We start from the raw sequence: 16,819 nt of genomic DNA, 5'->3' as shown, positions 1-16,819 counted from the left end.
GCGCCCCCCTCAACTCAATAACCAATGATGCTGTCACCACACTCACCGAAGAGGTCGAGTACGCCTCGACGACGAGCTGCCGTGCCGAGCAACGATCGCTTGCCCGCCCGCCCCCCTCAGAAACCTGGCGTCGTGGGCAGCGACGCGCAAAGTGCCGTGCGCACCCCTGCCCGCGCGGCCACACGGCACGTCACATGTGCCCGCCGGCCTCATGATGGCGATACTACTACTATCTTCTTCTGGGCAGGGCTGCAGCGCAGGGCCGGCACCGGCGCTATCCACCCCCGCGATCTCACCTCACCGGTCACGTTAGGTGCGCCCACCCGGACGGACACGTCGCCCGGCCGCGCGCATGCTGCTCACCGTGAACGGCGCGGCGGGCGTGCTGGGAGCCTGGGACTGGGAACGAGACAGCTCACCGTGCACGTACGCGGCCACGCGGGGGTTGAGAGTTGACGGCGAAAAGGGGAGGTTTTTGGGGGGAATGTCAGGGGAAAGGAAAGGAAAGACGTGAGCAGTGTCGTAATCGTAATCGTAATTCTGCCGTCACATCCTGGCGGCGAGCGAAGCAGCCGGAGGCGCGCCCAGGTAGAGTGTCTGGCTCGGCGCACGCATGGCCACGCGCCAGATCATCGCAGTCCCAGCAGCCATGGCAACTGGCCTGCGGTGGTTACAGGTCAATTCCGTTCTTCCCAACCGGATCGCCCCCCCATCCATGGTCGGCGCTCTTCTTCCGGCCTCCACTGCACGCCTCCTCCGTTTTCTTTTTCTTTCTCAGCTATTTCTTTTTCAGCTCTGGAGTTTGTCACGTCATCACGCAACTTCTGCATGCAAATGTGCCTGCCTATTTGATGACTCACTTGGAACGACGAATTTAAACAAAAAGTTAAAATACCATGAAAATGTTCACTGGCAAGTGCGAACGCGTACAAATCATCACACTTTAAAACCGGGCAGTAAATATGTTCTGAGCTGGGGCCGCGGCGCCGCAGCACCAACTTTTGTACGTTAGTTTTCTGGGGGCGGCGTCGCGTCGGCTAGCCTTGTGTGCTTGTCCCGGGTAAATTGCTAGCCCTGTCTCCCCTGTCGTCCTCCGCTCCGCTCGGCCGGCGGCCGGCCCCCAGGCTAGCTTTGGACTCCGCTCCGCTTGAGCACGAGCACGAGCGCGAGGGTGCCTTTCTTTCTTTCTCCACGCACACACGCGCGCGCGCAGTCGGGGAGAGAGAAAACGAGGGGGGGTGAAGGGTGACTACGAGCTACCGCGTTTTAGGACGCGCCGGCTTGGACTGTTGCGTGAGCTATATCTGTTTCTCGCTCTCTCTCCCTCTCTCTCTCTCCCAAATCGTCAAAGGGAGTTTGGTGCTGGTGGTGGCTTCATTGCTTCAAGCAGCGGCCGGGAGGTGAGGAGGACAGACAGGCGGGGAGGAGTGGTCCGATGCGAGGAGGAGGAGCGCCGGGCGTCGGCACGCCGGGGCGCCCGCGATGGGGCTCGGGCGCCACGACGCCGCGGTCGCTGAGCACGGGCTCCTCGCCGCGCGGCTCCGACCGGAGCTCCGACGACGGGGAGGAGCTGGTCGAGGTCACGCTGGACCTCCTCGAGGACGACAACATTGTGCTGCGGAGCGTCGAGCCGACGGCGGCGGCTCCGCCCCGCCGCCACCCGGACCCGACCCCGTCGTCGTCCGCGGCGCCGTCGCGGTCGCGCTCGCCCGCGATGCGCCGGACCTCCTCGCACCGCCTACTGCAGTTCTCGCAGGAGCTCAAGGCCACCGCCAGCCGCGCCAAGCAGTTCTCGCAGGACCTCACCAAGCGCTTCACGCGCACCCAGAGCCGCGCCAACCTCGCGGCGGCGGGGGAGCCGCCGCCGCCGGCCGCCGCCGCGGCGCCGTCCTCGGGCATCGACGCCGCGCTCGAGGCCCGCGCACAGCGCCGCCGCCGCGCGCAGCTCGACCGCACCAAGTCCGGCGCGCAGCGCGCGATCCGCGGCCTCCGCTTCATCAGCGGCGGCAACAAGGCCAGCAACGCCTGGATCGAGGTCCAGGCCAACTTCGACCGCCTCGCGCGCGACGGCTACCTCTCCCGCGCCGACTTCCCCAAATGCATAGGTTCGCTTCAGTCCCCTCCCCCTTTCCCTTCCAGAAACCCCAGGCTTCTTCGAGCGATTAGTTCCTAACCGCATTGGAGTTTTTGGATGCAGGGATGACGGAGTCGCAGGAGTTCGCGATGGAGCTTTTCGACACGCTGAGCCGCCGCCGGCAGATGCAGGTGGATAAGATCAACAAGGATGAGCTGCGCGAGATCTGGCAGCAGATCACCGACAACAGCTTCGACTCGCGCCTCCAGATTTTCTTTGACATGTAACTACTGCAATCTGAGAACTGCTATCAAATTAGCGCTATATGAACACATCAGTTGTTCAGTTTTATTAATGTGTCTTCGTTTTTTTCTATATGTATATATTATCATTTTAATCAGGGTGGATAAGAACGCAGATGGCCATATCACGGAGGCCGAGGTGAAAGAGGTAAACAATTCCTCGTAGCTGTGCTTGGTGTTTCACTTGCGATTTTTTTGTTTTGTTTTTGCTCTCCCGTTTGGGGATATTTTCGTACAATTATTTAGGGGTCTTTTGATAACTGGGCTGTCCATTTCCATGCTTCTGTAGTTATGTACTACTTGTTTTTTTTTGTTGCCTTACAAGTTTGTGTTCCTGGATTTACGCATAAGGATTACGGACTTGGTAGCTTGGAGAAACATTGCCGACTAATCGAGGCATCATCCCGGCGAAACTGGCGGAGAAAGCATCCCCACCACCGGCCGGTCTCCCCACATCATTTTTTTTTTTTTGAGTCTGTCTACCACACAGCCACGTGTTTTATGTAGTTAACACATGAATTTTTTAGGCACCGTAGGATTAAAATCCAACAACCTCCAGTCTTCTTCTACCTTCAGCCTCCAGCCTTCTTCTACCTTCAGATAATCGCAAGATCACAGGAAATAAGAAATAATTTTTTAGATCACAGGAAATAATTTTTTTTCGCAGAGGTGTTTATGTGTTCGTTATGACATGTGGGCCCCAGACGTCATAGATATAAAAAAATTCATGTGTTTTTTTTTGCTAAAACACATGTATAGCATTTCTGTATTTTTTAGCAATCGATGTTGTTGGTTCTAAACGTGGGAGTGGTGTTTAGTAAATTTACTATTGATGGAGATGGAACTGGCCTACAGGAGGCTGGAGGCCAGAAAGCAATAGTTGGTGGGGGACACTTCTGTCATGCTTCCTAATTAGTACTCTAATCTGCTCAAACGATGCGTGGAAAGGGGGGAGCTTTTGGATTAGAGCTTAATTTGTTTATTTAACTGAGGTCATCGTGGAAAGGGCCAGGCTAGGTTGTTTGTTTGGGTTACTTCCCCCGCCCCCCCCCCCCCCCCCCCCCCCCCCCATGTGTGAAAACTGAAAAATATGGTTGGTGATACAGTTGATTGAAAAATGCCGTTGTTTTGTTTCCAGATCATTATGCTGAGTGCTTCTGCTAATAAATTGTCGAGGCTTAAGGAGCAAGCTGAGGAGTATGCAGCCTTGATCATGGAGGAACTTGATCCTGAAGGGCTTGGCTACATTGAGGTAAACATAGCATGTCGTTTTATCCCATACTGTGTATGATCTGAGACAAATAACTGATTCCATGATACTCTTATATTGCACCGATTTTGAAGGTGTCTAGGAGAAATAACCTGACTACAAAATGTTGCATTATTGAGTATTGCGACAAAAATAAAGAGTTTTGACTGGACGTATTTGGGTCTGTCCAGTAATAAACTGATACTGCAGGGCTGCATTAACTTGTTTTAACCAAACAACATGACAGGGTTGATCAGTTCACCAGCTACTATTTCTTATTTGGTGAAAATTGAAAGCGAAAGTTAACCAACTTTTTTATTGAAAGAGTCCCATTCCTGGGTCAGTATCTGAAGGAAGATTTTGTTTTCTTGCTCCTGCCTAGTCAAACCCTTCCACTGATCTCCTCCTCCAACTTTCGTACATGCCAGTCTAATCTTGGTCATCTCTGCTTCCCTTCTGTACATCTACTTAACATACCAGAATGCAGTGGTCTGTGGCCATAACCATCTAGCTCATATTTGGTCTGGAAAGAAGTCTCTTATTTTATTATTTCTCCTAGTGCTTGCTCCTCATGTACATTTTGGAGTTCTATCTCCATTTTTTTTTAACTGTGCAGTTGAGTTTCTTTCCATGATAAAAGGAGATGGGGCAACTGGAGCCGTTCTTTCTTTAAAATGTAACCACTAACCACCTGACTTCATCTAAGGAGACTCTTTGATCTTTATATCTGAAGACATTATACATGGGTTCACTTGAGGTTGCATCTAGTAGCAAAACTGCAAAAGTATTTTAGCTCTAGCCAGCACATTGTAGGAGTATATTGTAACTAAAACATCTATGTTGTCAGCACTCATATTACACGAGGGAGCCTAGCCATGGCAGCTTAAATTGTTTCCTAGCTACTGTAAAATCTGATGAGGACACCAAGTTCCAGCTGCGGGGACCAAAAATCTACAGGTCGCTCTCATCAACATGATATTTAAATAATCTGAATTCTTGATAAAAATCTCTATATTTAAATAACCAGCTGTATGGAGAAACTTTCATCCATCCTCTACTTTTACTCTTCAGCAAGGCAGAGCACACAGTATGATGATTGTTTTCAGGTGATATAAGATCATGTTTCATATCTAATACAAAATTTTTAGTGAACAAAATGAATCCTATCAAAAAAGATACAAATTACCATCCATACTGAATCTTAGACTTAGATTTTTTTTTTTCAAATGAAGCATTATGGTAGGGGTGAAAACGGTATGAAGTGCTAATATGGAAACAAAAGCGGCCAGTATGGGATTTTCCCATTTTTATCAAAATAACTAAGGGTACAAAACGGCTTTGCTAGAATCACGAAATGACAACTTGTTTTGATAAAAAAGTAAACAGTATTATATTACGGAGAATGTATTGGTCGGTACGGGATTTTCCTGTACCGCTTTCAACCATCTGCTTCTCCATTTAGTCCCAAATGGCTGCATTTGTCAAATGCAAGACTAGGTGTCTAGAACTCTAGATGCCATTCCTTGAAGGACAACAGTCATAACAGTTGCTGCCAATAGTTCTATTAGGTGTCTAGTACTAATTATATTTTGTTGAACAAAGTAACACATCTTTTTTTATTTTCAGATAATCCTATGCAGTATTGCTATTTTTGTACTCGTGTAATTTCAGTCCTCAGATGTGAGTACAACTGAGAGTCTGAGAATCAAGTTCATGTCCCACCTTTTCACAATGGAATTATTGCGTGCATGTTCTACAAGATTGTGGCATGTATGGTGGGCTCATATGGGAGCCATGTGCGCCACCAGATGCAATTATAATCTTGAGGGGACCACCTGCAGTCTGGTTGAGTGTTTGACTTTTGTCCCTTAGATTGACGTGTATGGTTAACCTGCTTCTTTTTCTCCTGAGAAGTGTAATTATGGATTCTCAGGAGATGACACTATGAACTATTATTGTTAATTCACTTAGACGCGATCATATTTTATGTGCTAATAAATAAAATTACTGTAAGCATAGAATCATTCATAAAGTTAGCTATCAAATATCTAATCGTTATGCTGAATCTGAAGCTATACCTATGCAATTGAGCAGTTATACTTCTCTGAAGTCAACAAGGATATTTTTGCTTTTCCTTTTGTCTAGGGAGATCCTCACTGCACAATATTCTAAAAGGTTTTTGTAGTTTTGCTCTTTAATTTCAGTACTAAATTATCATATGCACCACATTTTAAATGCACTACGTTTATATATATATATATGTGTGTGTGTGTGTGTGTGTGTGTGTGTGTGTGTGTGTGTGTGTGTGTGCGCGCGCGCCTGATCAATGACCTGTTGGTTGAAACCTGTAAAACAAACATCTTTGGAAAATTGCTCTATAGTTATTTTTTTCCCAAATTGGTCTGGTGTTAGGGATGTAGAGTGCAATTATGTGACATATTGATTTTTTTTTTTGCTTTTTATTGTCATTGCAGCTTTGGCAATTGGAGACACTGCTACTGCAAAAGGATACCTATGTGAACTACAGCCAGGCCTTGAGCTACACAAGCCAGGCACTAAGTCAGAACCTTGCTGGTCTAAGGAAAAGAAGTCCGATCCGAAAAATTAGCAGCACATTGAACTACTATCTGGAGGACAACTGGAAACGTCTCTGGGTGCTTGCAGTGTGGATTGGAGTAATGGCTGGGTTGTTCATTTGGAAGTTCATTCAGTACCGTAACCGTTATGTCTTTGATGTGATGGGCTACTGTGTCACAACTGCGAAAGGTGCTGCAGAGACTCTCAAACTGAACATGGCACTTATTCTCTTGCCTGTATGTCGCAACACTATCACCTGGCTGCGGAATACAAAAGCTGCACGAGCATTGCCGTTCGATGACAACATAAACTTTCACAAGGTTAGCCCTAGACTTAAATTAGTTCTTTATTGCCCCTTCAAAATGGGGGCTGGAGGGTCGTGGACTCGTGGTACAGCTTTAGGGTTTACAAGTGGTTGTGTTTGTGAGATATGTTACACATTTTCATCATCTTTACTTTGTTTCTATAGCGCATGCCGGTCGTTCTGAATTCACGTGAATGTGATTCAAGAAAATTGGTTAAATGAATTGTCCCTTGCATTGCATGGTTGTCACATGTGGGGCTGCTTTATCACATATGTCCAGCAGTTCGAAAAGAGACTTAGGTACTATACCTATTAGATATACAGCTCAATTGATGGATTGTTCCTCCATGCATTTTGTTTGAAAGCTTTATTTAACGTTCCTACAGTCGGGACATAGTCTAGATTGTGTTAACCCTATTAAATAGTCATTTTGTGCCTTTACGGTAGATCATATTCACTCAATATTGTTCTTGATCAGCACACAAGGTAGCCAGTGTTCTGCCTGCCGCTTAGCTTCAGCTAACAAAGAACGTGATTTTGCTGATGGAAATATGTTCATGCCTGATATTCAGTTAAAAGGAGGTACCGATAAGCTAAAACCATTTGATTGTACGTGCACTGTGATTTGATCATAGCAATTTAGCTAAAAGTAAAAGTCAGGCAATGCCATGCCAAGGCAACTCATGGCTGACTTTTCTTATTGGCTGTGAATGTAACAAAAAATTAATCATAAGTATAATGGGGGCATTAGTGGTGCCTGATAAGGGTTTTTCATAATAAGGACATACATGTGACATGTGATTCAGCCAGACCAAGAATATAACTAAAAGAACAATTTTTCTTTTGCTTGTTTTGTAATGGCAGACTATTGCAGCAGCAATTGTGGTTGGTGTTGTTCTTCATGCAGGGAGCCACCTTGTATGTGATTTTCCACGGCTCATTAGTTCATCAGAGATGAAGTATGCTCCGCTGCGCAAATACTTTGGGGAAAATAAACCAACATATCTAGCTCTGGTAAAAGGAGTGGAGGGCATATCAGGGGTAATCATGGTTGTGTGTATGCTTATCGCTTTTACTCTAGCAACAAGGTGGTTCCGCCGTAGCCTGGTGAAGCTTCCAAGGCCATTTGACAAACTAACTGGCTTCAATGCATTCTGGTACTCCCATCATTTGTTCATCATTGTGTACATAGCACTTGTTATTCATGGAGAGTGTCTATACCTTATCCACGACTGGTACAAAAAGACGGTGAGCTAACCTTCATTTTTTATTCTGTCTACTCTGTGGACCTCAGTAACTTTTTAAGTATCTAATATCCTTTTATTTTGTACAGACATGGATGTATCTTGCTGTTCCTGTTGGTCTGTATGTAGGGGAGAGGACTCTGAGGTTTTTCAGATCGGGCAGTTACTCTGTCCGGTTATTGAAGGTAACCTTCACATATTTAGAAATCTGAGTATTAATTTGTTTACAGTCCTCTGACCGATGGTTCTTTTGCAGGTGGCTATATATCCTGGTAATGTTTTGACATTGCAGATGTCTAAACCTCCCACATTCCGTTACAAGAGCGGGCAGTATATGTTTGTTCAATGCCCTGCAGTTTCACCTTTTGAATGGTGTGTGGATCTTCTTTGTAACTAAACTCGAGCTAGCTCACAAAATCATGTTTCTGGAGTCTGGACAGTAGAATATGTTAAACACTTGTTTCTTCTTTCAGGCATCCTTTCTCAATTACTTCAGCACCTGGGGATGACTATTTAAGCATTCATGTTCGACAACTTGGTGACTGGACACGGGAGCTCAAGCGGGTATTCTCAGCGGCTTGTGAGCCACCGGTGGGTGGGAAAAGTGGCCTTCTTCGAGCAGACGAGACAACTAAGAAAGCGTATGTTAAATCCCTATATGCATCTCAACACTTAATAATATGTTTTTTCTATTTGGGGCTTCATGTTTTTTTTTTTGGGGAAATGCAGGTTACCAAAACTTTTGATTGATGGACCATACGGTTCTCCTGCACAGGACTACAGCAAGTATGATGTTTTACTACTTGTTGGATTAGGAATTGGTGCCACACCTTTTATTAGCATACTGAAAGACCTGCTCAATAACATCATCAAAATGGAGGAAGAGGAAGTAAGTGATCTTTCTCATATCTCCAACTTGCCTCTTATATTATATATAAAAAAACAAAAACTGGCCTCTTATTTTCTGTTTTGTGATCTAGGAATTAACAATGATTGAAATTCTTGTTTTCTTTGTGTTTAGTTAGTCATCTATTCAAAATTTTGTCCTCATTAATACCAGACTAGACCAGTAATTAATTTATTCACGTAAAAATTGCAGGAAGCTTCAAGCGATCTTTACCCACCAATTGGTCGCAGCAAGGCACATGTTGATCTTGACACCCTTATGAGGATTACCTCAAAACCAAAGAGGGTACTGAAGACAACAAATGCTTACTTTTATTGGGTGACACGTGAACAAGGGTCTTTTGATTGGTTTAAAGGGGTCATGAATGAAATTGCTGAACTAGATCAGAGGGTATGTATCATTGAGCCATTATCTTTTACAAATCATGCTATTTGGTTTTCCCTTTGCAAATTTGTTCTTACAGATGCTCTTGTTCAATACTAGAATATCATTGAGATGCACAACTATCTCACAAGTGTTTATGAGGAAGGGGATGCCCGGTCAGCACTCATTACGATGCTACAAGCTCTCAACCATGCCAAGAATGGCGTTGATATAGTTTCTGGAACTAAAGTAAGTTCCAGCACTCCAATATGCATCACATCCTAAAGCGTTAAAACTTCATTGTAGTACAGGTTAAGAAAATATGTGGAATAACTTGTCATTTGGTACCAAATGATATGCTGTTCTTTTTTGTTTCTTTCTTTTTTTCCTATCCCAACTCGCTTGGCAGAAAAATCTTTTTGTTTTTGTTGTACTGATAAGCTGTTTTTGCAGGTGCGGACACATTTTGCAAGACCAAATTTTAAGAAGGTCCTATCTAAGATAGCTACCAAACATCCATATGCTAAGATAGGTCAGATACGTTTCATATTCCTGATATAGTTGAAAGCTACCTTTTATCATTTTTAGCTGTGAATATCCTTCAGGATGGTTTTGTTAACTCCTTTATAAAACCTGAACTAGCTCATGCATATAACTAAAGCAAGAAACTTCCTAGATCTCAGTAAAAGTAGGTGGTTACTGTGAACAATGAGCACACATGGGTAAGGACTTGAAAGCCTCCTTGCTTACAAGGACTTTTGGAAGTCCATACTTTTGTTTTTGGCTAATTTTGGGCCTGTATAGTTCAGACCATGGGAAAGCTGCCTGGCCTAGGCAGCAACCCCAGGCATCTAATTTTGAGCACCTAGGGTGGGATGGTGCTGCCTGGGCGTGGCCAGGGCAACAAAGCAGGTCCATATAATCCAAAAAGAAATATCTAGGAGTAAACAACGTCCACTTCTGGCTGAATCAGTAATCTTGGTCCCATCTTCTATGATATGATCACTGTAAGAAGGTAATTGCTGTTGTTGTTGTGTACAGGAGTGTTCTACTGTGGGGCTCCAGTTCTAGCACAGGAACTAAGCAAACTCTGTTATGAATTCAATGGCAAGTCTACAACAAAATTCGAATTCCACAAGGAACATTTCTGACATATAACAAGGTGAATACAAAATAGGGGAACAAGGGGAAGAAGATGTGTTTTATGTAAGTCACTTCTGCTTTAACATGTTGCTTTCTTCGCAATGAGTCGGAAAGAGCAAGGGATTCTGCACATGGTGTTGTATCGCCACAGCTTACTCCACACTTGTGATGCTACCCCCAATGACAACTGCATTATCTATTGCTTGAGATACTAAAATACAATAAGATCGCATAGAAAGGGAAATGGGGGAGTCTGCTGGCACAATACACAAGGCTTCCATCAAAGGTTGAAGAGCACATACCCCAGGTGGAGTAGCAAGGGAATCTCTCCCATGGAGTCCACAACCATAAATTGTGATTATAAGCAGCGTGATGTAGGACATATAGAATGAAGGCCAGGATGTCACAAGGCTATCTAACTGTATATTTGCATGCAGCTGAGTGGCTGACTGAGGCCACAAGTTTGATCTAACTTTGTACTTATACACAGGGATGAAAAACTGGGAAAAAGTATAGTTGGTTTTTGTAAGTAGTGTAGGTTGGTAGTGACTAGGCCCAGATTAGGGGGGCTCAAGTTTCATTCAATCTTGTTTCGTTGCCTTGTCGAGTGAGAAATTGCAATTTTTTGAGGATATGGCTGATTCATTGTATTGATGTATATCTTTAGTGAAGCCCATGTTTTTAAAATTTATGTTTTTTTTTTTTTGATAAAATGTATCTGTATTACTTAGATAAGGAGAATGTACACAGACACATACAGATACGAAGGTACAGGAAACAGAGACAGCTGTCCTGACCCTGGCCACCGTGCTCGTCGACGAACGCCGCCACCGTCCATCTCCAGCATCAGGAGCACCCGCCGCCGCCCAGATCTGGAGGAACTCCATCGCATAGAAGCTTTATCGAGCTGCAGTAGTTGCCCAACACTGAGGCCGGGACGATTCCGTCGTTGAAGAAGCGTCGGCCGGGGACGTGCCCCAAGCTCCTCCGATCTTGAATCAAAGCTCGCCGTCGACTCGCGCCGAGGGAAGCTCGAGCTCGATCCACACTCCCGCATTCCGCATCACCCGCAGCCATCTCCGCACCCTTGACGAAGCACGCCGCCCCCCGGAGACGACAGAACGGCAGTCTGCGCGGTCTCCTGTACAAGGACTCCACACGGGGAGCACCACCTCCACGGGCTCGCCATCATCGCCGGAGTGGAGCGCCGATGGGGCGAGGAAGAGTCCGAGAGGATTTATTCCACCGCCGCCATCGCCTCGCCGGCGCCGCAAGAGACCAGCGATCCCCACCCCCTCGCGACGTCCCGCAGGCCATCGGAGACGGAAGGGACCGCTGGCGGAGCCGGCGGCGACAGGAGCGCCTTTTAAAATTTATGCTGTTGTCGAGATGTTGATATGGAAAGGATTAAATGTGGAAAATGATATGTATTCCTGTGCTAATTTGGCGGCAGATTTGGATAGGCTGGCCTTCGTGTCAAAATCCGAGCCACGTGAATGTGTCAGTGATTAACTAGAAAGAGCGACGCTGTCACGTGGGTCACAAGTCACAACTCTCCAATTTTGGTATTTGAATCTTTGAACTTGTAGGCAATGTCATTCAGATTTTCAACTCTTATTTTTTATATATATATTTGGGTCTCTATCCTTTTTACTTTGTCTGTTCCCTAATAAATCCATGACTAGAATCCAGGTAAATCAAACTATCTTAAGTTTAACTAACTTTATATGAAAGAGTAATAATATTTATGACAAAAAATATGCATATTATAAAAATATATTCTGCGATAATACTAATTCTGATGTCATAAAACTTGACAGATTTTTTTTAGAAATTTGGTTAAAGTTTTAAAAAATTGATTTAAGACAACTCTAAAAATCTATTTACTCAGGGACAGAGAGAATATGTATTTGGGTCCCTAAATATTTATTGTGGTAGCATTTAGATCCGTTGACTTGTCTCGGACGCATTGGTACAAATAGACATGGTATGCTACCTACTCCCTATGTCCCTTTTTAAGTGTCGTGTAATGGTTAAACTCTCTTAAGTTTGACTAGATTGTAGAAAAAATATTAGCAATATTTGTATCTTCAAATAAATTTATTATAAAAATAGCTCATAATATTATTAATATTTTCTTGTACTATATATTTGGTCAACATGCTAAGATAAAGACTATTTGGACCAATGTTGGCATTTAGCCATTTAGGGCAAGTTCAGTGGCACCGCCATACACGTCTAGGAATTCAAATATCAAAAGTCAAGAGTTGGTAACTCCAATGATACCGTCAAGTCTGGAGGCTCAAATATCAAAGATCGAAAAAGTGCCATGTTCGCTTGGCTTATCAATCGTACTTTTTTAGCGAAGGAACACTGTTTTTCTCTCGCAACAAATCAGCGAACAATATTTTTTAGCTTGGCCTTTTCAGAGAGACCACTGATTACAGTTGTACAAATTTAGAAATCATTTGTGAATCATGCGTTTGTCTAGACATGTTATGGTCGGAATTCCTGTGCTTTCCACTGATTGGTGATGTTGGTGCAGGTACTCTCTTCATCCTTCAAATTGCAAGTCAGTTTTCTCCTAGCGTAGTTTCGCTAAGCATCTAGAGTCTGTCTACCTGAGGTTCGAGTGTTTTTTTTGGTGGGAGGGGGGGACACTTGATTTTTTAGCACTATTCATCTTCCTCCTAGGCCCCGTCGCCGCCTACCGCCCCGCTATGGCTGTGGCCGTGGAGCTCCGACGAAACCCTAACGCGGCCACGGTGGCCTCCTTCTTCCCCTTCCCTCTCTTTCTTCTGTGGCGAGCTTTGGCCATGGGCGCCCCCGCCCTGACCTGGCCTGGCTGCCTCCACCGCCACTAAGACCCCTAACCGCCCGGCCGCCATTCCCACCGCCTAGCCGGTCTACCTCCTCGGAGCCCCCCTTCTAAAGCCGTCGGACTTGGAGAAGATGAACAAGAGAGGCCGGTTCTGCAGTGGATCTGATGGCCAGGAAGGAACCGAGTGCGGGCAGCGCGAGAAACACTCGAGTGCCATATAGCTTTTTCTGGTAAATATAAAGCAAAAACTGTATACTTAGAAAAAGCTAAAAATAATTCATAATTTGAAAGGAAGGAAGTAGTAACATTTTGGCTTCACCTTTGCAAACGAGAATCGTAGGCGTGTGGTGGGAATAGGTAGTATATGACGCTATGGGGCTGTTAGGGCTTCATGGAGCAGATTCTCGAAGAGAATCACTCCCGACTGCCAAACGCAAAAAAAAAAAAAAAAACAACCCAGCTTCCTCACGGAATCTAAGTGAATCACTCCTCTATTTTGTATATAAGTGAGGGAGCCGAAAAAACCTGCTTCTCTAGATTCTCTCCAGCTCCCTGTTGTATTTTGGTGGGGATCAACTGAGTTGATCCCCACCCTGCTCCCTCCTAGGAATCCAGTGGAATCACTCCATCGGAGAATCAAGGAGCAGAGCTGAAAAATCAGGGAGCGGAGCTCTCCCAAACGGGGCCTAAGGTGCCCACACGTGTATCCTTTGTTCAAAAAATATTAAGAGCCTCTTTAGCAGGGCTCCTGCAGGGGCTTCAGCTCCGGCTCCTGTAGGAGCTGTGCCAAACGCCTATTTTGGAAAGGACTTCGCATGGGGAGCCGGTCAAGAGCCGGAGCCATTTTTTGTCTGCGCAGGAGAAGCTTTAAAAACGAGCTTCGCGCGGCTCCTTGCTGTGGGTTCACGTCGTCTAGTGCGAATGGGCTGTTTTGCCAAACATTTTCCAGAACGGCTTCAGCTCCTCTAGAGAAGCTGCTCCTTCAGAGGAGCCAGAGCCCTGCCAAACAAGCCCTAAGAATATCGGGATGCAATGCAACATGCAAGTCCTTGCACACACCCAAGATCGAACCAGCCACGGTCGCTGATGTACATTCCTTGTTTCCCGTTTTGTCATTTTCACACGCGTTGTACAAGAGCCATTATTGTAGCTGGACTTGTAGATAGTACAAGTCTCAATCACCAGTGCACGCCTCCATATGCGACTGCTGCAGGGCAGACACCCCGCGGGCCAGTCGGAGTTTAGCGTGATGAGAGACACGGTGGTTCTGCACCCAGGCCTCGGCGTCTGCCACCTCCTGCCGATGGTGGAGCTGAGCGGGCTCTTCCTGCGGCACGGCCTCGCCGTGACCATCGTCGTCGTCGAGTCGCCCGCCGCGTCGACGGACGCCTCGACCGCAGTCGCGCGCGCCGCTGAGGCCAACCCGTCCGTCAACTTCCACGTGCTGCCACTGCCGCCGCCCGACACCACCGTTTCCCCGGAGCCGCCGAGTGATCCTTTCGCTCTCCTCCGCCTCGCCAACGCGCCGCTCCGCGACTACCTCCGCTCGGTGGCCCCCTCCGCCTCCGTGCGCGCGCTCGTATTCGACTTCTTCTGCATCGACGCGCTCGACGTCGCCGCGGAGCTCGGCGTGCCGGCGTACCTCTTCTACACCTCGGGAGCCTGCAGCCTCGCCGTCAGCCTGCCCGCACAAGCAGGCCGAGGTGAACGCCAGTTTCGGGGACATCGGCGACGCGCCGCTCTGCTTTCCGGGCGTTCCCCCGTTCATACCCACGGACCTCCCCGAGAACGCCCTCGACCGCGACAACAAGGTGTACAGGAAGTTCATGTACACGTTCGAGCGGGTCCCGGCGTGCCACGGCATCCTCGTCAACACGTTCGAGTGGCTGGAGGCCAAAGCGGTGACCGCGCTCAGGGACGGCGCGTGCGTCCCGGACCGTCCCACGCCGCCGGTCTACTGCGTCGGGCCGCTGGTCTCGGGAGGCGGAGAGGTCAAGAACACGAAGCACGAGTGCCTTGCGTGGCTGGACGCGCAGCCGGAGAACAGCGTCGTGTTGCTCTGCTTCGGGAGCATGGGCTCGTTCCCCAAGAAGCAGCTCGAGGCGATGTTCGTCACCCACTGCGGGTGGAACTCGGTGCTGGAGGGGATAGCGGCAGGCGTGCCGCTGCTGTGCTGGCCGCTGTACGCGGAGCAGAGGCTGAACAAGGTGTTCATGGTGGAGGAGGCGAGGGTTGGGGTGGAGATGGCAGGGTATGACAGGGAGGTGGTCACCGCAGAGGAGGTGGAGGCGAAGGTCAGGGGGGTGATGGACTCAGACGACGGACGTGCACTCCGTGTGCGAGCAATGGTAGCGAAGGAAAAGGCCCTGGAGGCTCTGCAGCAAGGTGGTACATCGCACAACGCTTTGCTCGAGTTCTTGGCGGACTTGGGTTTTGATGACTGTGCATCACACTAGCGTGTGAAGTTGTCAGGCTGCAGGCACCGTTGGAAAAGGATAAATTATGCACGTAGAAGATGTAATGTCAAAACACTTGCAACGTCTTGCAATGTATGTCCGAAACAGCTAAAACATTTGTAAGATACACTTGCAACATACTTGTGTGGCCTTTGAAACATGCAACATTTATATCTAGTTTTGCAACGTCCAAATGAAACAATTGTAACATAGGTCTCAAATACATAAACACTTGAAACACACGTTTGCAACATGCGTGTATAGCTATTGCAACATATGCAACATCTAGAATCCACTTTTGTAAAATCAAGATGAAACACTTAAAATATACGCTTGCAACATGTGTATATAGGCATTACAACATATGCAACATTCAGATAAAACACTTGAAACATACGTCTGAAACATTTGAAACATGGCATCGTCGGTGACCATGTCCTTCCTGCTGGGGAACTGTGGTGGCCAGGAAGCTCCGTTCAGGGAGACACATACCGAGAACAACGGCCGCCTCCCCTTCCTGTCGCGGTGTCTTCGCTTGGGCGTGGGAGACGATGTCACGACCAGTGGCGACCTCTTCTTGGTGGTGCCTAGGAGGTGGTGGTGCGGTGAACGTCATGGCTGCGATGGACGAGACGGAGTGGGGACCGGCGGGAAATGCGGTGTGGCGCGGCGGGGGACCGCCGGCTGCGAGGCTGAGTGGGGTGGGCGGGCGGCACGGTGAAGCCACGACGGGGCGAGGCGGAGTGGGGAAATTTCTGTCGCGGGTGCAGTAGAGAGGAGAGAGATTTGTTTGGCTAGACTAAAAAAAAGTACTGTTCATATTGGTTTTTTTTTAAAAGAAAAACACTACTCCAAAAAAAAAAAAAACCACCAGCCAGCCGATCTGTGCCTGCCGAACAAAGTCTTGATTTTTTTCTAAGAGAGAATGGGGAGACGTAAATGTGAGCAGGCTGTTAGGCCGATCCGCTGCGCAGCTTGGGAAGCCACGTCCAAACGGAGGGACGGAAGCTCCTCGTGCATTATCGAATGTCAAATCCAAGGTCATCAGCTACCTGAACCTGACATCGGCGAGCTCCTACCACTACAACATGTCTGTTAATAGAAGACGTTTTGTCAAAGGCATTTTTTTTTCATTGTATAAAGGCATTCCTCTGAAAATGCCTCTAAAAAGAGGGGAAATTTAGTGGTAGTTTTAATCCGACAGTTGACAATATTCATTTGACAAGGCTTCTTGACTAATATAATTGTAATTTTCATGGATATAACCAAATGATATATATAGTCACAATATTAATAACCAAACTCTATTGACCGTTATATGATTTGTGCATATGGATTCTTCTGTTCAATGTTATAGATATCTGATAAATCTTCAATAT

At 46.9% G+C, this 16,819-nt stretch overlaps 2 protein-coding genes across 2 annotated transcripts; both read left to right on the top strand.

The window, feature by feature from the left end:
- The first annotated feature begins 1,063 nt into the window (after nt 1-1,063).
- LOC136519086 (respiratory burst oxidase homolog protein A-like) lies at nt 1,064-11,624 on the top strand. The gene is made up of 14 exons (XM_066512744.1): nt 1,064-2,105; nt 2,198-2,357; nt 2,476-2,524; nt 3,515-3,628; nt 6,100-6,522; nt 7,371-7,754; nt 7,840-7,935; nt 8,007-8,122; nt 8,224-8,391; nt 8,480-8,639; nt 8,850-9,047; nt 9,141-9,269; nt 9,474-9,552; nt 10,062-11,624. The coding sequence occupies exons 1-14, from the start codon at nt 1,436-1,438 to the stop codon at nt 10,169-10,171; spliced, it is 2,856 nt and encodes a 951-aa protein (XP_066368841.1). The 5' UTR covers nt 1,064-1,435; the 3' UTR covers nt 10,172-11,624.
- A 2,609-nt stretch (nt 11,625-14,233) lies between these two features.
- Nucleotides 14,234-15,440, top strand: LOC136516018 (anthocyanidin 5,3-O-glucosyltransferase-like). The gene is made up of 2 exons (XM_066509439.1): nt 14,234-14,563; nt 14,646-15,440. Exons 1-2 carry the CDS (start codon nt 14,234-14,236, stop codon nt 15,438-15,440), a joined length of 1,125 nt encoding a protein of 374 aa, XP_066365536.1.
- Nucleotides 15,441-16,819: the final 1,379 nt, after the last annotated feature.

Source organism: Miscanthus floridulus, chromosome 17 (genome assembly GCF_019320115.1).
Source record: "Miscanthus floridulus cultivar M001 chromosome 17, ASM1932011v1, whole genome shotgun sequence".
NCBI classification, from domain to species: Eukaryota; Viridiplantae; Streptophyta; class Magnoliopsida; order Poales; family Poaceae; genus Miscanthus; species Miscanthus floridulus.
Note: the sequence above shows the minus strand (reverse complement) of the source record. Positions and strands in the feature narration are given on the sequence as shown.

Bases quoted from the DNA above. Each gene is read 5' to 3' on its own strand.
- LOC136519086 (XM_066512744.1), top strand. From the start codon at position 1,436: ATGCGAGGAGGAGGAGCGCCGGGCGTCGGCACGCCGGGGCGCCCGCGA. The intron at 7,936-8,006 runs GTAACCTTCACA...GTTCTTTTGCAG, and splicing joins ACTCTGTCCGGTTATTGAAG to GTGGCTATATATCCTGGTAA. The intron at 8,123-8,223 runs GTGTGTGGATCT...TTCTTCTTTCAG, and splicing joins GCAGTTTCACCTTTTGAATG to GCATCCTTTCTCAATTACTT.
- LOC136516018 (XM_066509439.1), top strand. From the start codon at position 14,234: ATGAGAGACACGGTGGTTCTGCACCCAGGCCTCGGCGTCTGCCACCTC. The intron at 14,564-14,645 runs GTATTCGACTTC...ACACCTCGGGAG, and splicing joins CCGCCTCCGTGCGCGCGCTC to CCTGCAGCCTCGCCGTCAGC.